A 22,179-nucleotide genomic window follows, 5' to 3' on the forward strand; every position below is an offset into this window, starting at 1 on the left:
CATGACTGTAAATGAGCGGCCCCACGTGACCGCATACAGGAGAAGATGGGGCCAGACCAGGAAGCAGCGACAGCCAACGAGGGACGCGGGTGAGTATTTTCTGAACAGCGGGGGGGCGCACAGGGGGTGGGAGGGCTTTGGACAGATAGATCTTTATTTTAAACACTATTATTCATATCTTCTATGCAGCAAACGCTGCTGCACAGAAGATATGAATCGCGGCTTCAGCACGATGCAGAGTGGGTACCACACGCTCCGTGTGATACTCACTCAGCACACGGGCCGCACACGTGTGCCGCACGTATGGCCTACGTGAGCTCACGGGCACACGGACACGGATAACTCCGGTACCGATTTTTTCCGGTACCGGAATTATCTGGACGTGTGGGACAGCCCTAAGATAGCCAAATCTAAAAAAAAACCCACTCCAACTTCCAAAAATATTAAGCTTTGATATTTGGGTTGATTGAGAACATAGTTGTTGATCAATAATAGAAATAATCCTCTAAAATACAACTTGCCTAATAATTCTGCACACAGTGTATGTACATTTTTGCTGAATATATCCAGACACATTATTAAAATATTCTGGTACATCTCTACTTCTGTAGATGTCATTGTGTGGTTTTCATCATTATTATTACTATTTTATTACTGTGCCACATCTGAATGTATAGACAGACATCTATGGGACTGTAGCGAGTCTAGACAGTTTTACATGACAGTACTGTACTAAAGTCAGTTTATAGTTTTAATGTATAATAAAGGTCCTTTTTGAAAATTTCCTTTATTATAAGGTGATGTAATTTTACTAATAACGATCATTCGTCTTCCATAAGGCACTTTATTAAGTTGCAGATACACCTCTGTTCACATTACACAAGGCACAGGTAAATACAACTCCGAACATTTCTTCCTAAAAAATATTTATAAGCTTTTACATTTACTTATAATTAAAAAAAAATAGTAACAAAACTAACAACTGTCCATGAACATTAAAGAACTAATGCAGTTACCTAATAAACCTGAGGTAGGTGAATATTTCAGTGCATTTAATATTGCGTGTGACTGGAGAAGAAGAACGCCGTCGCTACAGCCAACATCACAATAAAGACTGGCATCAAGAAACAGCAGCGTCTCTGTGGAAAGATAAGAAACTGATAAGCCATTCGGTCCGTCTTACAGGTTATCCACCAATTAACCCCTTCACGACATCCGCCGTATAACCCCTCTATTGCTGCTGTCCGATAGACAGAGCAGAGGGAGCTTCATCTCTGCTCTGATCGGAACAACGCGATTGCGGTTACGTTGTGCCGACGGTCTCCATGGCAACCCTGGGCTGACATAGCCGCTGGGTCACCCTGGTACAGTGGCCTGTAAGCTCCTGCTCCGAGCAGGAGCTGACATGCCTCCTCCCAGTGTGTGAGACGCAGATCTAATGCTCTGCAATGCAAAAGGGCAGGGAAAGTTGATATCCCATACTGGGACAAGGTAAAAAAATATATAAAAAATACAAAATGAAGAACAAAAGAAAAGATGAATCCAATAAATACATATATTTATGTAAAAATAAATAAAGTACACATATCGCCGCGTCCGGTATGTTCTGACCTATAAAACTGCCCCACTAGTTAACCTCTTCACTGAATACTATAAAAAAAGTGGCAAAAAACTATGATTTTTCATTACGTCGCTGCTGAACAAAAATAAAATGTAATCTAAATAAATAAAATTTGATGAAAAAGTTGAATATAAATAAATGTGGAATCGTTGAAACTTTCATCTTGTCCTGCAAAAAAACAAATCGCCATATAGCTCCATCAGCAGAAAAGTAAAAAATCTATAGCTCTCAGAATAAAGTGAACAATTCTTTTTCTAGAAAATTGTTTTTACTGTGTAAAAGTGCCAAAACAGAAAATATATTAACCTCTTTCTGACATTGGGCGTAATAGTACGCCGATGCCGGACTCCCCCTGTTTGGTGCGGGATCAGGTGCTGAGCCTGCATCTTTCTGGGCACACGACAGCTGATCTATTAAGTGGGCATGTGCCCACAACAGCCGGGTGTGGATTCACAATCCACCTGCTGCTTTTAAGTAGTTAAATGCCGCTGTCAATCTCCGACAGCAGCATTTAACTTGCGCTTACCGGAAGCACGTTGCTAATCCCGTTAATCGATGATCCCGTTACATGATCGCGGGTCACCGATGGGTCGGCAGGACAACCAGAGGTCTCCAGCAGACCTCCTTGGATGTCATTGCTAGATTACTATGAGCACAGTAGCACTCGTAGCAATGAGCATTTATGCTACACACAGGCCATCTGCTCATTGCCCGTGTGTAGCAGAGGAGATTATAGTGCAGCTTCTAGTCTCCCATAGAGACTCTTAAAACATGCAAAAAGTAAAATGTTTTTAAAAATACTAAAAAAATATAAAAGTTCAAATCACCCCCTTTCACCCCATTCAAAATAAAACAATAAAAAAAAAAAAATCAAATATACACATATTTGGTATCACCGTGTTCAAAATCGCCCGATCTATCAATATAAAAAAAAGAATTAACTCGATCCCTAAACGACGTAACAAGAAAAAAATTAAAATGTCAGAATTATGTTTTTTTGGTCTCCACAACATTGCAATAAAATGCAATAACGGGCAATCAAAAGATCGTATCTACACCAAAATGTTATCAATGAAAAACATCAGCTCGGCACGCAAAAAATAAGCCCTCACACAACCTGAGATCACAAAAAATGGAAACGCAACGGGTTGCAGAAAATGGCACCTTTTTTTTAACCAAATTTTGGATTTGTTTTTCACCACTTAAATAAAAAAGAACCTGGACTTGTTTGGTGTGTATGAATTCTTGATGACCCGGAGAATCATAATGGAAGGTCAGTTTTAGCATTTTGTGAACATGGTAAAAGAAATAAATAAATAACTGTGGAATGGCACTTTTTTTTGCAATTTCTCCGCACTTGGAATTTTTTTCCCGTTTTCCAGTACACGATATGTTAAAATCAATGGTGTCATTCAAAAGTACAACTTGTCCAGCTAAAAAAACAAGCCCTCACATGGCCATATTGACGGAAAAATAAAAAAGTTATGGCACTGGGAAGAAGGGGAGCAAAAAAACAAAAACGCTAAAACTGAAATACCTCTGGTCGTTGAGGGGTTAATGCTGTATCGCTGTAATTGTACTGATCTGAAGAATAAAGCTGCCTTATTAATTTTACCAAACTGTGAACGGCATAAAAAAATCTTGAAAAAAAAAAAACAATCTCTGAGTTGTTGGTTTTTGTTCATTCTGCCTCTCAAAAACCGGAGTAGAAAATGATAAAAATAAGCTATGTAACTGAAAATGGTACCAACAAAAACGTAAACTCATGCCCCAAAAAAACAAGACATCTTATGACCTTGTCGGCACAAATATAGAAAAATTATAGCTCTCAAAATGTGGCAATGCAAAAAATTATGTTTTGCAAAAAAAAGTGTCTTTTAGTGTGTGGCAGCCAAATATGAAAAAACGACATAAATCTGGCATCGCTGTAATTGCACCGACCCGAAGAATAAAGTCACGTAATCACTTATACTGCATGAGGAACAGCATAAGAAATAAATAAAACTAATTCTTCACCTGCTGTTGATTTGTTCATTCTGCTTCACAAAGAGGATTTCGGGACTTATTGGGTCCCTTTTCTTAAAAATATACACCGCTTTTTTTTCTCTGATTTCTGTGTAGAAAGTTTCCAGGACATGTTGTTTTGAAAACTTCATCCACATGTACTAAAAATTTTTGCTGTTTTATGGCGAAGAATCTGTATTACAAATCCACCAAGTCTGCACACTGCCTACAAGAGCCATGTATCCAATGCTAATAGGATCGTCTTTCCTGATGCCACAGGACGGGAGCTAAATATTCATCATAGATTTTTTAGCCACCTGTAATAAATGTACCTGTGGTTTTTGTCTGGATAGTCCCTTGAGCTCTTCTCGACACTGCTTCAGTTTTCTCTGACAAGACTGATATTCATCAGTGATTAGTTCGAGTTCAGCCTTCAGGCCTGCACACTAGGAAACAGAACATAGACATCAATAAGAGCATATTCACACAAGGCAGATTTCTTGAAGGCAGTTCTGAGATTAAAATCTGTTTTATGCATAGAAAAGGGTCTGTCTTTGCATCATGCATATCGATTTGTTGCAAACCCAACTAGGAGTTTTATGAACTAAACTACCAGTAATAAAATGGTTCTTATGTCTATGTAGGCTATGGGTGGACATCTACTGAATGGCACAAATGTAACCAGACGTGCAACAAATAACACTGAACTGTGCAAAGATGACAACAGGTGGTGCTCAGAATGAAAAAAAAAGATAGTCCAGTAAATAAACAAGTAAAATCAGCACTCACCATAAGTGTCTTGTATCTTTATGTAGTATAAAAATATGGCAGCGAGGACACAGCGGGAGCATGTAGGAGACAGCTGTTTCTTACTGCTCTGCGCTTTGTCTGTACTATGCCTTTTTTATATCGTTCTAATGATGCAGTTAGTTTGGGTCATTAGTTTCACTTAGGCCAAGGGTCTCCAGCATGCAGGCCAAATGTGGCCGCTGAGCCTGCTTCATGTGGCCCGCAGGGTCCGGATCTCCTGCGATGATCAGCCCTGTCCACGGGGCCGCCGATGTCAGCGATTCTTTTCAATTGAATGTGCGTCCATAGGGCAGGTCATTTTGAATAGTTACTTTAAAGTACAGTTACCGTTTATGGAGGATTTTGTCTGAGCCGATACATGGTTGGTATGTATTGGTGCTAATAAAAACAAATTATTGGTGCTACTTCTTTATACTTCTATGGATTTAACCCCTTACCCCAGCAAAAAATAAAATCATATTTGTGATTTATTTGTTTTCCTCCCCTTATTCCAGGAGCTATAACGTTTTAATTTTTCTGTCAACACAGCCGTATGCGGGTTTGTTTTTTTGGGAGGAATAACATAATTTCAGGTCATTTTGTGACTTATAACCTGCATTCTCACCAATTTTCTCCTCTTCAAACTGTAGCTCAGTCTCAGGATGTATTAGAAGAATAGAGTCTAGATCGCGTGAAGTAATTATCCTCTACTCCTCTTCGGTCAGGCCTCATCTGGAATACTGTTTCCAGTTCTGGGCATCACATTTTAAAAAAGACATTGAAAACTGGAGCAAGTACAGAGAAGAGCTACCAGGATGGTGAGCGGACTGCAAAGTATGTCCTACAAGGAACGGTGAAAGGATCTGGGAATGTTTTGCTTGCAAAAAAGAAGGCTAAGAGACTTAATAGCTGTCTACAAATATCTGAAGGGATGTCACAGTGCAGAGGGATCATCCTTATTCTCATTTGCACATAGAAACACAAAAAGCAATGGAAAGAAACTGAAAGGGAAAAGATACCGATTACCGTATATACTCGAGTATAAGCCGAGATTTTCAGCCCACTTTTTTGGGCTGAAATTGCCCCTCTCGGTTTATACTCGAGTCATACCGGGGGTCGGCAGGGGAGGGGGGGCTGTCTAAAAATACTCACCTAGTCCAGGCGCGGTCCCTGCAGGTCCCGGTCTTCCCCGGCAGCAGCAGCTTCAGCTTCTTCCTGTACTCAGCGGTCACATGGTCCCGCTGATTACAGTAAATGAATATGCGGCTCCACCTCCCATAGGGGTGGAGCCGCATATTCATTACTGTAATCAGCGGGACCATGTGACCGCTGAGTACAGGATGAAGCGCTGCGGCGTCGGGGAAGCAGGATCTACACAGCGGCAGGACCAGGTGAGTATATGGGGAGGGGAGCGCTGCGCTGAGCGATAGTCACCTGCTCCTCGTTCCGGGCGCCGATCTGTCTCCAGCAGTGACGCTGAGGTCAGAGGGCGCGGTGACGTGGTCAGTGCGCGCCCTCTGCTGAACGTCAGTGCTGGAGACAGATCGGCGCCCGGAACGAGGAGAGGTGACTATTGAAAGTGCCCGGGGCCTGAGCGACGGAGAGGTGAGTATGTGATTTTTTTTTTATCGCAGCAAATGGGGCAAGTGTCTGTATGGAGCATCTATGGGGCCATAACGTTCCTGCAGCACTATATGGGGCCATAACGTTCCTGCAGCACTATATGGGGCCATAACGTTCCTGCAGCACTATATGGGGCCATAACGTTCCTGCAGCACTATATGGGGGCCATAACATTCCTGCAGCACTATATGGGGCCATAACATTCCTGCAGCACTATATGGGGCCATAACATTCCTGCAGCACTATATGGGGCCATAACATTCCTGCAGCGCTATATGGGGCCATAACATTCCTGCAGCACTATATGGGGCCATAACATTCCTGCAGCACTATATGGGGGCCATAACGTTCCTGCAGCACTATAAGGGGCCATAATATTCCTGCAGCACTATATGGGGCCATAGCATTCCTGCAGCACTATATGGGGCCATAACGTTCCTGCAGCACTATATGGGGGCCATAACGTTCCTGCAGCACTATATGGGGGCCATAACATTCCTGCAGCACTATATGGGGCCATAACATTCCTGCAGCACTATATGGGGCCATAACATTCCTGCAGCACTATATGGGGCCATAACATTCCTGCAGCACTATATGGGGCCATAACGTTTCTGCAGCACTATATGGGGCCATAACGTTTCTGCAGCACTATATAGGGGCATAATGTTTGTGCAGCACTATATGGGGCAAGTGTCTGTATGGGGCCATAATTAACGTTTGTAGGGCACTATGGCATATGGGGCAAGTGTCTGTATGGAGCATCTTATAGGGCCATAACGTTTGTGCAGCACTATAAGGGGCAAATATCTTTATAGAGCATCTTATGGGGCCATAATCAGCATTTGTGCAGCATTATATTGGGCAAATGTGTCTATGGAGCATCTTATGGGGCCTTTATTAACCTTTATGCAGGATTATATGGGGCATATTTTAATATGGAACATCTTATGGGGCCATAATGAACAGTATGGAGCATTATATGGGGCTCCTGATTCAATATGGATATTCAAAGACACTTAACCTACTGATGTCTCAATTAATTTTACTTTTATTGGTATCTATTATTACTTTTGACATTTACCGGTAGCTGCTGCATTTTCCCCCCTAGGCTTATACTCGAGTCAATAAGTTTTCCCAGTTTTTTGTGGCAAAATTAGGGGGGTCGGCTTATACTCGGGTCGGCTTATACTCGAGTATATACAGTAGATATTAGAAAAAACTTTTTGACAGTGATGGTGATCAATGAGTGGAACAGGCTGCTATGAGAGGTGGTGAGTTCTCCTTCAATGGAAGTCTTCAAACAGAGGCTGGACAGACATCTGTCTGAGATGGTTTAGTGAATCCTGCATTGAGCAGGGGATTGGACACGATGACCTGGAGGTCCCTCCCAACTCTAACCTTCTATGATTTTCTATGATTCTTAATTTACAATATACTCTAATCTGAAGGGAGTAGACAAGCTGCTGTGAGCTCTTCCATATCCAACACAACACACAGAGAGGGATTCATGACCCTCTTTACATTTTAGCACATATAGACAAGCTGCAGCACGGAGGATTTTATACAGCAGTTCTGAGAAGTCTGGATGTGAATCAAACTCTGGTGCGATGTAAAATATATATTAGAAAGCTCAGCACCATATTTGTGTCATCCTCTGCCTGTTTCCTTAGTTTGCTCCTCCTTTTCCTCTCTACGTAGAGCTTTTGTGGGGAACCCTCTGCCCATAGGCCATTTGCAGACCGTGAAGCCACTTAATCCGGCTTTCAGGCAGATTCCCTTTGGCCCCTCAACCCTGTTTTTCCAGCTGGCTTTTATTGTTATGTACAGTGGTTCATTAATGAATGCCAAGGCACATGCAATGCTGGATTACATCCGATATTGCCCAGTGCCAGGACATTCTTTGTAGGCAGTTTTAGCATGTTCTGAACACTGGCCTATGAGATGTACATCCAGCAGTCTCAGTGTTTCCTATGTGATGTATATATGGAAGTCTCAGTATTTCTTATGTGAACTACCGTATATACAGCATTGTCGCTGTGTCTTATGTGATGTATACAGTAGTCTCACTATCTTCTATCACTATCTTCCTCCGGTCAGCTCTGCCTACATCGGCATGCGGCGTGCGTATCCTATCTTTACCATTAGGTACGCAGGCCATGCCGATGCCTCCGCATGCACCGTTTTGACGGTGCGGCGACTGCACCAAATTGCAACTCGTTGGATTTTAATGCATACCTGAAACACACTACTTCATTGTGTAGCATCATGGGAAAGTCTCAAGAAATCAGCCAAGATATCAGGAAGATGCACACAGGAACAAAGACCTTAATTTTTGGAGATATGTCATGTGGTCTGCTGAGATTAAAATTGAACTTTTTAGGCATAATGACCATCATTATGTTTGGAGGAAAATGGGAGAAGCTTGGAAGACTAAGAACGCCATCCCAACTGTGAAACATGGGGGTGGCAGCATCATGTTGTGGAGTTGTTTTGCTGCTGGAGGGACTGGTGCACTTCACAAAATAGATGGCATCATGAGAAAAGATTATGTAGCAATACTGAAGCAACATCTCAAGACATCAGACAGGAAGTTAAAGCTTGGGTGGAAATGGGTCTTCCAAATGGACAATGACCCGAAGCATACTGACAAAATGGTAACTAAGTGGCTTAAGGATAACAAAGTCAATGTTTTGGAGCTGCCATCACATAGCCCTGATCTCAATCCTATTGAAAATTTATGGGCAAAGCTGAAAAGGCTGGTGTGAGCAAGGCGACCTACAAACCTGGATCAGTTACACCAGTTTTGTCAGGAGGAATGGGCCCAAATTCCGACCAATTATTGTGAGAAGCTTGTGGACGGATATCTCAAACGTTTGACCCAAGTCATTCAGTTTAAGGGCTATGGTACCAAATACTAATGAAATGTATGTAAACTTTTGACTTTGCAGTAAGTAATAAAAATGAATTAAAACATTCTATCTCTCTCATTATTATGGAATTTGGCAAATATTAATAATTATGGTAATCCTAATTGACCTAAAAGGGGAAAGGTTTATTCTGATTTCATGTCAGATATTGAGAAAAACATGCATATGTGTATTTTTATATAGTGTATGTAAACTTCTGGTTTCAACTGTATATACAGAAGTCTCTGTAGGCTGGAGTTTTATACAGCTGGGAAATCACCTCTCTTTGGGTTTCTATTGATTTTAAGGAGTGAAAATGCTGTTTGATGGATACAAGGTGGACCCACTATCAGCGAGAAGAGGATGAAAAACAAAGATGATCCTATCGGATAATAAGGCTGCGTGTGCACATTCAGGATGGCCGGTGGTATCGCCGGAGCGGCGAAGCCGCTCGGCGCTAAGCCCCGCCCCCTTCTGGGACGCGATGATGCCGGATGTGTTAACTGTACACATCCGGGATCATCGCCCCCCTCCCATAGGGCCCTGTGTTATGCCTTGCGGGGACGCTGCGTCCCCGCAAGGTGTACGGACATGCTGCGATCTGAAAAGACGCGCAGCATGTCCGGAGTCGCAGGCCCGCCGCGTGCGGGTTTCCACGCATAGTGGACACGGGATTTCAAAAAATCCCGTCCACTATGCTGGAACATCTGGACGCTGCGTGTTTGACGCTGCAGCTCTGCGCAGCGTCAAACAAGCAGCGTTTACTGACCGTGGACACACACCCTAAGACATCATCATGGATTAACCATGATTATTTATGCAAATGAAAGCCGCGACACCAGTGTGAACAGAGCCCAATAGGATATGGTGTCATTTTGAAGACCTGTGACATTTGTGTTCTTTAAAACAGATTTAGTATACTTTAAAATGGTCCAGAAGATCTGTGTGATCTACACCTGAGAGTGAAAAAATATTCAGCCACTTGGAAAAGATTTACCTCCTTCTCCTGTGATAGTAACTTTTCGCTCACAGCCTGGAGCTGGTTGTTTTGCAGTTCTGCTCCTCCAGGCGACTTATTGAGTAGCAATGTTGTGTCTCTGGTAAAGTCAGATATGTTTCTCTGCTCCAGCGTTAAAAGGTCAGCTGGTTAAGGAACAAAAAGTGTAAAGTTATTTCTGCTCTACTGAAACTTATTGTAGAGGGAATTCACACAAAAAAGTATAATATCATTAAAAAAAAAGTATATCATCATTAAAAGAAAAAGTATTATTACAGTGGACAAATGAAACATATAAACTTTTCAATATGAAAACGTCACAGCTCAAGTTCAGATTTCTATAGAAATTTGAGTGATGAAAATTTAAAACCTTAAACCAGGGGTGGGGAGTCTTTTTTTCTGCCAAGGGCCATTTGGATATTTATTCCCTCCTTCGGGGGCCGTACAAACTCCGCCCACAAAGTACATCCTGACTCTGGCATCTTTCACTGCATGCCCTTCAGTGTTCAGTAGTGAACACTGCATGTGTGTGCTCACAGAGCAAGAAGAAATTAATGAGCTGATGGCAATCAAAATACACCTCCCCGCCCAAGAATGCGGTCCCTGAGAATCTGCTCGGGGGCCTGATAAAAAGTCATCGAGGGCCGTAAATGGCCCTGGGGCCTGAGGTTCCCCACCCCTGCCTTAAACTCTTTCTCAATCACTCTGTAGTGACTTAAAGGGTCAATATCCATATCAGTGCATATGGGCTTCATGGGGGAATCTAATATGTACTGGGGTTAAAGGGAATCTGTCACCCCCTTTTTTTCGACAGAAGATAAAAATATTGTTCAATTTAGCGTGAGCTCTGCATTACCGCAGTACCTTTCATATCCCCTGATTCCCCACCTTTGCTGAGAAACTACCTTTGTAATCTCCCCGGCGTCCTATGTAAATTACTCCGGTCCGGTCTGATGGGCGGGGCCTATTGGCCATCTCTCCCCACCTCCTACGCATTTATTTGTCTTCTTTACTGCGTTGGCGTTGTTTTCCTGCGCCTGCGCATTGAAATGTCCTCTCGCGCATGCGCAGTATGTTTTGCCCAACAGTGGGCAAAGCATAAAAATCATTATTGTGCATGCGCCAGCATTTTCCATGACGTTCTGTGCCCCGGAAGTCTTTCCATGCAAAGTCCAAGAACACAAGGGGGAAGGGGGGGAGACTGCAAATAGGCCCCGGCCATCGGACCGGAGTAATTTACATAGGACACCGGAGAGATTACAAAGGTATTTTCTCAGCAAAGGGGTGGAATCGGGATATTAAAGGTACTGCAGTAATGCAGAGCTTACGCTAAATTGAACAATATTTTTATCTCATATCGAAAAAAGGGATGACAGACTCCCTTTAAGGTCTCATTTCCATATGCGAGACATACGTCCGTGTCTCGCAGGTTAAAACCCTCTTTTAGCGCCGGCACTTGGGAGCGGAGCGTGCAGCTCCATGTGTTGCTGTGCGGCCGCACGCTCCGCTCTGGAGTGCCGGCGCCAGAAGAGGGTTTTAACCTGCGAGATACGGACGTATGTCTCGCATGTGGAAATGAGCCCTAAGAGAAATGTTTGTTGGGAAAGCAGCTGCAGCCATCCGTTTATAGAGCGCTATACACATAGTAACATATTGTAACAACCACAAGAGGGAGATATGCACCAGTCATAAAATGCAGAATGGCCTGGGCAATATTAATCCAATTAAATCTTTACTGGCAAAGTACAAGTATTGTGCAAGTACACATAAGGCATTTGTGGTTTGTATAAATCACAGCTGAAAAAATAATTATTATTTGTATACAAAATATAAATCTTTTTTACCCTGATTAAAACTAAATCACAAATAATATGCCAAGAAGATGATTAGTTGTCACTCATTTAATACAGGTGCTTCTCACAAAATTAGAAAATCATCAAAAAAGATAATTTATTTCAGTTCTTCAATACAAAAAATAAAACTCGTATATTATATAGAGTCCTTACAAACAGAGTGATCTATATAGGCTATGTGCACATGTTCAGGAAAGTGTGCAGAATTTTCTTGAACAATACCGGACTTTTTCTGCAGGAAATTCGCATGCGTTTTTTTCGCGTTTTTATCACTTCTTTAGGGTTTTTTTTCCGGAGGTTCCCAATGCAATAAATAGCGTCAAAAACGCAAAAAATCTGCAAACTTAATGAACATGCTGCGTTTTTTTACCGCGATGCGTTTTTTCTCGGAAAAAAAACAGCATGTGCACAAAAATTGCCGAATGCATTAAAAATAATGGGATGCTTATGTATGGTTTTTTTAGCGTTTTTTCTTGCAGAAAACGGCCAAAAAAATGCGAAAAAAACACAAAAAATCCTGAACGTGTGCACATAGCCTTAAAGTGTTTATTTCTGTTAATGTTGTTGATTATGGCTTACAGCCAATGAAAACCCAAATGTCATTATCTCAATAAATTAGAATACTTAACAAAAAACACCTGCAAAGGTTTCCTCTTTCCTAAGCATTTACAGAGGTCCCTTAGTCAGTTTCAGTTGGCTCCACAATCATGGGGAAGACTGCTGACTTGACAGATGTCGGACAGAAGGCAGTCATTGACACACTCCACAAGGAGGGTAAGCCACAAAAGGTCATTGCTAAAGAAGCTGGCTGTTCATAGAGTGCAGTATCCAAGCATATTAATGGAAAGTTGAGTGGAAGGAAAAAGTGTGGTAGAAAAAGTTGCAAAAGCAACTGGGATAACCGCAGCCTTGAAAAGATTGTTAAACCCCTTCACCCCCAGAGCTTTTTTCAGTTTTGCGTTTTCGTTTTTCGCTCCCCTCATTCCCAGAGCCATAACTTTTTTATTTTTCTGTCAATATGGCTATGTGAGGGTTTGTATTTTGCGGGACGAGTTGTACTTTTGAATGACACCATAGGTTTTACCATGTTGTGTACTAGAAAATGGGAAAAAAATTCCAAGTGCGGTGAAATTGCAAAAAAAGTGCAATCCCACACTTGTTTTTTGTTTGGCTTTTTTGCTAGGTTCACTAAATGCTAAATCTGACCTGCCATTATGATTCTCCAGGTCTTTACGAGTTCATAGACACCTAACATGTCTAGGTTCTTTTTAACTAAGTGGTGAAAAAAAATTAAATTTTTGCTAAAAAAAAAAAAAAAAAGCCATATTCTGATACCCGTAGCGTCTCCATTTTTCGTGATCTGGGGTTGGGTGAGGAGTTATTTTTTGTTGTGTGTGCTGAGCTGACATTTTTACAACTTTGGTGAAGATACGTTCTTTTGATCGCCCGTTATTGCATTTCAATGCAATGTCACGGCGACCAAAAAAAAGTAATTCTGGAGCTTTGCCTTTTTTTTTCTCATAACGCAGTTTAGAGATCAGGTTAATCCTTTTGTTTATTGATAGATCAGGTGATTCTGAACGCGGCGATACCAAATATATGTAGGTTTGATTTTTTTTTAATTGTTTTATTTTGAATGGGGCGAAAGGGGGGTGATTTATTTATTTACCGTATATACTCGAGTATAAGCCGAGATTTTCAGCCCAAATTTTTGGGCTGAAAGTGCCCCTCTCGGCTTATACTCGAGTCACGGTCGGCGGTGGGGTCGGCGGGTGAGGGGGAGAGGGCGCTGAGGCATACTCACCTAGTCCCGGCGATCCTGACGCTCCCCCTGCCTGTCACACTGTCTTTGGGTGCCGCAGCTCTTCCCCTGTTCAGCGGTCACGTGGAACCGCTCATTAGAGAAATGAATATGGACTCCACTCCCATAGGGGTGGAGCCGCAAATTCATTTCTCTAATCAGCGGTGCCAGTGACCGCTGACAGAGGAAGAGCTGCGGCACCCGAAGACAGTGTGACAGGCAGGGGGAGCGCCAGGAGCGCCGGGACTAGGTATTTTATATTCACCTGTCCACGTTCCACACGCTGGGCGCCGCTCTGTCTTCGCGTCCTCTTGTTCTGACTGTTCAGGTCAGAGGGCGCGATCACGCATATAGTGTGCGCGCCGCCCTCTGCCTGATCAGTCAGTGCGGAGAGACGCTGGGACGGGACGCTGAGGAGCTGCAAGCAAGAGAGGTGAGTATGTGTTTTTTTTTTTTTTTTATTGCAGCAGCAGCGTTATATATGGCACAGATTTATATGGCACATCTATGGGGCAACGGTGCAGAGCATATAAGGCACAGAATTATATGGCACATCTATGGGGCAACGGTGCAGAGCACTATATATGGCACAGATTTATATGGCACATCTATGGGGCAACGGTGCAGAGCACTATATATGGCACAGATTTATATGGCACATCTATGGGGCAACAATGAACAGTGCAGAGCATATATGGCAATAGCAAAAAAAAAAAAGAGAGAGAGAAGCCAGCACTGCTGCTGACTGTATTTCAAATATGAGATATTTAGCAAATAATTGATCAATTCTTTGAGCTACTCCGCCACTTCACGGCTCGCCTTCCTGGCACTAAGGGAGTGATTCTGTCAATGCTCCAGGTACAGTTTGTCATGTAATGTTATGTAATGTGGTCTGTCCTTTTTTTTTCTCACTCTCTATACATTTAGGAGGCCGTAATGGCACAATGTAAATAAAAAACGTAGAGTTAGGACTGCCCCATTTTGAGATTGCCGTGAAGTGGCGGGGTAGCTCAAAGAATTGATCAATTATTTGCTAAATATCTCATATTTGAAATACAGTCAGAATTTATTATGTGCATGTGCACTTTAGATATTGCGTTTTGAGCTTCAGCAGTGCCGGCTTCTCTTCTCTTCTCTTTTTGCTCATATATGGCACAGCTTTATATGGAGCATCTATGGGGCCATAATGAACGGTGCAGAGCATTGTATATGGGGCATCTATGGGGCCATAATGAATGGTGCAGAGCAATGGCACAGCTTTATAAGGAGCATCTATGGGGCCATAATGAACGGTGCAGAGCATTCTATATGGCACAGCTATATATGGAGCATCTATGGGGCAATAATCAACGGTATGGAGCATTATATATGACACAGCTTTATATGGAACCTCCTTTGGGGCAATAATGAACGGTATGGAGCATCTATTTTTATTTTTGAAATTCACCGGTAGCTGCTGTATTTTCCACCCTAGGCTTATACTCGAGTCAATAAGTTTTCCCAGTTTTTTGTGGCAAAATTAGGGGGGTCGGCTTATACTCGAGTACATACGGTATTTATTTCATATTTTTTAAAACATTTTTTTTTTTTTACCTTTGGCATGCTTCAATAGCTTCCATGGGAGGCTAGAAGCAGCCATAGCTCGATCGGCTCTGCTACATAGAGGCGATGCTCAGATCGCCTCTATGTAGCAGAATTACTGCATTGCTATGAGCGCCGACCACCGAGTGTCGCTCATAGCAATCCGGCATCAACAACCATAGAGGTAATATCCGAAGTATATGGCGATTTATTACATACCTTTCTAATGGATTACCCTATTAAGGCCAGAGGGAATTGGGAGGATGAACTGGGGCAAATAGATGATGATAGGTGGGAGTCCATATTGGAATACATACCCAAGTTGTCTATGAGTGAACCTGGGAGACTGTCGCAACTATATGTGATAAATAGGGCCTACAGGACACCCGACATGTTGTTTAAAGCTGGACTCAGGGACGACTCTGGATGCCCTAGGTGCTCCCAGTCTCAGGCGGGTATACTGCACATGTTGTGGCTATGTCCCAGATTGTTTGCATACTGGGTGGTTGTGCTGAACCAGATAGGGGTGATCTATGGGTGTTCAATTCCTCGGGATCCGGTGGTGTGTGTACTTGGATACGTGGAGGAAATCCTGACCGATGAAACTGCCAAGATGGCAATTGCTAGATTATTGTTCATCGCAAGAAAGGTGATTGCAAGATATTGGATCCGGGAGGAACCTCCTACTAGACGAGAGTTTATTGCACAAGTGAATCATACTGTCCAGCTCGAAAAAAGCATATATATTAAGAGGAATAGAATGGGGTTTTTTCAAAAACTGTGGCAGCCATGGCTGGATGGGAATAATTGAGGGGTAGTGGTAAAATGTTGCTAATAGTAGATATGCATGTAATGTCTAATTTCTTCTTTCCAAAGCATTGTATGGTTGGAGTTGGTCTTTAAGGGGGGAGGGGGGTGGGGAGGGTTGTTTCTTTAAAATCAAAAATACTGATGTACTTTGTTATTTAAATGGATTTTATTGTACTTCTTTTGCACAATAAAAAATATTTGGTTTAAAAAAAAAAACAACCATAGAGGTCTCAAGGAGACCTCTGGTTGTTATGCCGACGCACTGATGACCCCCGATCACACGACAGGGGTCAGCAGTTTGCGTATTTCCGGCCCGATGCATGCGTTAAATGTCGCTGTCAGAGTTTGACAGTGGCATTTAACTAGTTAATAGGTGCGGACGGATTGCGATTCCGCCCGTGCCTATTGCGGGCACATGTCACCTGTTCAAAATAGCTGACATGTCCCGACTTTGATGCGGGCTCACCGCCGGAGCCCGCATCAAAGCGGGGGTGCTGCCATCGGACATACTATTCCATCCAATGGTAGAAAGGGGTTAAAAAAAGGCCAATCAAAAATATGGGGGAGATTCACAAGGAGTGGACTGCTGCTGGAGTCGTTGCTTCAAGAGCAAGCACACACAGACGTATCCAGGACATGGGCTACAAGTGTCGCATTCCTTGTGTCAAGCCACTCGTGTCCAATAGACAACACCAGAAGCGTCTTACCTGGGCCAAGAAGAAAGAGAACTGGACTGTTGCTCAGTGGTCCAAGGTGTTGTTTTCAGATGAAACTAAATTTTGCATTTCATTTTTAAATCAAGGTCCCAGAGTCTGGAGGAAGAGTGGAGAGGAACACAATCCAAGCTGCTTGAGGTCTAGTGTGAAGTTTCCACAATCAGTGATGGTTTAGGGAGTCATGTCATCTGCTTGTATAGGTCCACTGTGTTTTATCAAGACCAAGGTCAGAGCAGTCGTCTACCAGGAAGTTTTAGAGCACTTCATTTTTCCTTTTGCTGACAAGCTTTTTGGAGATGGAAATTTAATTTTCCAGCAGGACTTGGCACCTGTCCACACTGCCAAAAGTACCAATACCTGGTTTAAAAACAACAGTATCACTGTGCTTCATTGGCCAGCAAACTCACCTGACCTTAAACCCATAGAGAATCTATGGGTGTTGTCAAGGGAAAGATGAGAAGCACCAGACTCAACAATGCAGATGAGCTGAAGGCTGCTAACAAAGCAACCTGGGCTTCCATAACACCTCAGCATTGCCACAGGTTGATCGCCTCCATGCCACGCTGCATTGATGCAGTAATTGATCCAAAATGAGCCCCGACCAAGTATTGAGCACATTTACTGAACATACATATCAATAGTCCATGTACAAGAGAAAAAAAGAGAGAAGGCACTCACCGATTCCATGTATAACCACTTTATTCCATCTTCAAAACATGATTCATGGACGGCAAGTAGGAATGCTTGTGAGCAGGGGAGGACGACGGCCGTTTTGCGCTGTGCTTGTGCTTCCATGGGTCAGTATGTGTGAGGGCAAGGTGACGGAAGTGATATACCGGCCATAACACACTCCCCCCACCTGAACCCCTCCCACCTACCATGAAATGCACCACTATTAAAAATGCACAGATTAAAAAACGTTACATCTCTTCCACAATATGCAGAAAGCGAAAATTAATGGAGTATTATGTTATATATACAATTATAACCATAGAAATGTCAATTAACTGTTCACCATTATTCATACTCCTACCACCAGCCTGCAAACTAACCACAGTTATATTCTACATACGGATCAAGATAAATATTACAAAAACACTGACATGTCTATTCTATCGTTGAAGCCCAACGGCCCCATTGCGCTCGTGCGCATAATCCATCTCGCTTCACATCTAAGAAGTAAGTTTCCCAAATTTCCTCCTTGCACTGGTAAATTAACCTTCTCAATCCCAGCAAATGTGAGTACTCCAGGATTCCCATCGTGTTTCTCCCTCACATGGGAAAAGGTGTCCCACGTCTGATCTCCCATGTGAGGGAGAAACACGATGGGAATCCTGGAGTACTCACATTTGCTGGGATTGAGACGGTTAATTTACCAGTGCAAGGAGGAAACTTGGGAAACTTACTTCTTAGATGTGAAGCGAGATGGATTATGCGCAAGAGCGCAATGGGGCCGTTGGGCTTCAACGATAGAATAGACATGTCAGTGTTTTTGTAATATTTATCTTGATCCGTATGTAGACTATAACTGTGGTTAGTTTGCAGGCTGGTGGTAGGAGTATGAATAATGGTGAACAGTTAATTGACATTTCTACGGTTATAATTGTATATATAACATAATACTCCATTAATTTTCGCTTTCTGCATATTGTGGAAGAGGTGTAATGTTTTTTAATCTGTGCATTTTTAATAGTGGTGCATTTCATGGTAGGTGGGAGGAGTTCAGGTGGGGGGAGTGTGTTATGGCCGGTATATCACTTCCGTCACCTTGCCCTCACACATACTGACCCGTGGAAGCGCAAGCACAGCGCGAAACAGCCGTCGTCCTCCCTGCTCACAAGCATTCCTACTCCCCCGGCCATGAATCATGTTTTGAAGATGGAATAAAGTGGTTATACATGGAATCGGTGAGTGCCTTCTCTCTTTTTTCTCTTGTACATGGACAGAAAATATGGCTATTTTCTCAGAAGAGCACCAGCGATGAGATGCAGTGGCTGCCTCACACACGTTGTGTGTATATATCACCCCGATTGTTATCTCAAAAGAATTTGTTCAGCTACCAAACAGTGCCGTCCTGGCTTTTTTCCTTTTCCCTTTTGAATATACACATCAATAGGCCAACATTTCGGGTTTTAAAATACCGTATATACTCGACTATAAGCCGACCCGAGTATAAGCCGACCCCCCTAATTTTGCCACAAAAAACTGGGAAAACTTATTGACTCGAGTATAAGCCTAGGGTGGAAAATGCAGCAGGTACCGGTGAATTTCAAAATTAGAAATAGATATTCCATACCATTCATTATGGCCCCATAGATGCTCCACATAAAGCTGTGCCATATATAATGCTCTGCACCGTTCATTATGGCCCCATAGATACTCCACATAAAGCTGTGCCATATATACAATGCTCTGCACCGTTGCCCCATAGCTGTGCCATATATGCTCTGCACCGTTGCCCCATAGCTGTGCCATATAGTGCTCTGCACCGTTGCCCCATAGCTGTGTCATATAGTGCTCTGCACCGTTGCCCCATAGCTGTGCCATATAGTGCTCTGCACCGTTGCCCCATAGCTGTGCCATATAGTGCTCTGCACCGTTGCCCCATAGCTCTGCCATATAGTGCTCTGCACCATTGCCCCATAGATGCTCCACATAAATCTGTGCTGCTGCTGCTATAAAAAAAAAACAAAAAACACATACTCACCTCTCTTGCTTGCAGCTCCTCGGCGCCATCTTCCCGGCGTCTCTCTGCACTGACTGACCAGGCAGAGGGCGGCGCGCACACTATATGCATCATTGCGCCCTCTGACCTGCACAGTCAGTGCAGAGAGACGCCGGGAAGATGGCGCGGCGCCCGGCGTGTGGAACGAGGACAGGTGAATATGTCATACTTACCTGCTCCCGGCGTCCAGCTCCTTCCCCCTGCCTGTCTTCGGTGCCGCAGCCTCTTCCTCTATCAGCGGTCACCGGCACCGCTTCATTAGAGAAATGAATAGGCGGCTCCGCCCCTATGGGAGGTGGAGCAGCCTATTCATTTCTCTAATGAGCGGTCCCACGTGACCGCTCAAGGGAAGAGGATGCGGCACCCGGAGACAGTGGGACGTGCAGGGGGAGCGACAGGAACGCCGGAACTAGGTGAGTATATGACAGTCCTCACCCGCCGACCCCACCACCGATCATGACTCGAGTATAAGCCGAGAGGGGCACTTTCAGCCCAAAAATTTGGGCTGAAAATCTCGGCTTATACTCGAGTATATACAGTAATTTTTCAAGCTGGTGTTATAACCTATTCTAATTTACTTAGATAATGACTTTTGGGTTTTCATTGGCTGTAAGCCACAATCATCAACATTATCAGAAATAAACACTTGAAATAGATCACTCTGTGTGTAATGACTCTATAAATATGAGTTTCACTTTTTGTATTGAAGAACTGAAATAAATTAACTTTTTGATGATATTCTAATTTTGTGAGAAGCACCTAAATATTGCAGAATAATATTGTTCAAAAACATTGACATACATTAAAAAGGAGATTCTACAATTACCCTTAACGCCTTAAGGCCTGGGCAATTATTCCTTTTTTGCGGTTTAATTTTTTCCTCCACTTATTCCAAGAGCCATAATGTTCTTTTTTTTCTGTTGACATAGCCGCATGAGGGCTTGTTTTTTGTGGGACGAGTTGTACTTTTGAATTGCACCATCCATGTTATCATGTGATGTACTGGAAAGCGGGAACAAAATACCAAGCAAAGTGCAATTCAGCAATTGTTTTATGGGTTTTTCATTTACAGCATTCATTTTACCGTAAAACTGACCCAGATGCTTCAGGTCAGTATGATTACTGCAGTACCAAGCATATATAGTTTTTGTTTTATTTAAGTGGTGAAAAAAATTAAGAAATGTAAAAGAAAAAAAAAGTGAACGTGTCGGCATTTTCTAAGAGCTGTAATGTTTTCAAAATATGGAGCTGTGTAAAGGCCTGTTTTTTCGCCCTGAACATGTTTTTATTGATATAATTTTGGCCTATATATGATACTTTGATCGCCTGCTATTACATTTTCTTGTGTTGTAGTGGCAGCTGAAAAAAACCAGTTCTAGCGTTTTAATTTTTTATAACTATGCCGTTTACCGATCGGATCAATTATTTTTATATATTGATAGATCGAACTTTTATGTGGTGATACCAAATATGTGTTTTTTTATTGTTTTTATGTCTTAATTTTTAATAGGGAAAAAGGGGGCGATTTGAACTTTTATATTTTTTTTACTTTTTTCAAACCTTTTTTTTTTTTTTTTACTATTCACTATACTTGTTAGTTCCCTTACGGAACTTGAATCTGAAATTATCTGATCACTTGTGCTATATATAGCAATGCAAAAGCATTGCTGTATATAGTAAAAATGATGGTCTGCTATGAATGCCAGCCACAGCCTGGCTTTCACAGGAATACTGTGAGGACAGACATAGGGGTCTTCAAAAGGCATTTTCATCGGCATCCCGCATTCACGGCGTGGGTGTGTCGATGAGCCGTTAGAATATCGTGCCTCCTGCCATGCGCTGTAAATGCCACTGTTACAGATTAATACTGTAATATCCTACCCCGATGCGCGTTTTGCCGATTGTTCTTCCGGGGGCGCTGATTATGACAGCCATCATCTACTAGGAAAGATGTGTGCTCAGCGTGCATGGAGATATTGAGACAACATATGACATACAGGTCCTTCTCAAAAAATTAGCATATAGTGTTAAATTTCATTATTTACCATAATGTAATGATTACAATTAAACTTTCATATACTATAGATTCATTATCCACCAACTGAAATTTGTCAGGTCTTTTATTGTTTTAATACTGATGATTTTGGCATACAACTCCTGATAACCCAAAAAACCTGTCTCAATAAATTAGCATATCAAGAAAAGGTTCTCTAAATGACCTATTACCCTAATCTTCTGAATCAACTAATTAACTCTAAACACATGCAAAAGATACCTGAGGCTTTTAAAAACTCCCTGCCTGGTTCATTACTCAAAACCCCCATCATGGGTAAGACTAGCGACCTGACAGATGTCAAGAAGGCCATCATTGACACCCTCAAGCAAGAGGGTAAGACCCAGAAAGAAATTTCCCAACAAATAGGCTGTTCCCAGAGTGCTGTATCAAGGCACCTCAATGGTAAGTCTGTTGGAAGGAAACAATGTGGCAGAAAACGCTGTACAACGAGAAGAGGTGACCGGAACCTGAGGAAGCAGTGGACTTTGTCTGGTGTGGAAACATCCAGAGCCACCGTGCACAGGCGTGTGCAGGAAATGGGCTACAGGTGCCGCATTCCCCAGGTAAAGCCACTTTTGAACCATAAACAGCGGCAGAAGCGCCTGACCTGGGCTACAGAGAAGCAGCACTGGACTATTGCTAAGTGGTCCCAAGTACTTTTTTCTGATGAAAGCAAATTTTGCATGTCATTCGG

The 22,179-nt window shown here is 42.7% G+C and overlaps 1 protein-coding gene across 8 annotated transcripts in view; it reads right to left on the reverse strand.

Annotated features, from left to right (window-relative positions):
- Positions 1–828: 828 nt before the first annotated feature.
- TRAF3IP3 (TRAF3 interacting protein 3) overlaps positions 829–22,179 on the reverse strand; it is a 210,113-nt gene continuing 188,762 nt past the window's right edge. For all 8 annotated transcript variants that reach the window (XM_077295026.1, XM_077295030.1, XM_077295028.1 and 5 more), the window contains 3 exons: positions 9,944–10,089; positions 3,958–4,071; positions 829–1,139 (listed from right to left, as the gene is read on the reverse strand). In XM_077295026.1, coding sequence (XP_077151141.1) covers positions 1,053–1,139; positions 3,958–4,071; positions 9,944–10,089 — 347 coding nt within the window. In that variant the 3' untranslated portion in view covers positions 829–1,052. The remainder of the gene's footprint in view (positions 1,140–3,957; positions 4,072–9,943; positions 10,090–22,179) is intronic.

Source organism: Ranitomeya variabilis, chromosome 3 (assembly GCF_051348905.1).
Source record: "Ranitomeya variabilis isolate aRanVar5 chromosome 3, aRanVar5.hap1, whole genome shotgun sequence".
NCBI classification, from domain to species: Eukaryota; Metazoa; Chordata; class Amphibia; order Anura; family Dendrobatidae; genus Ranitomeya; species Ranitomeya variabilis.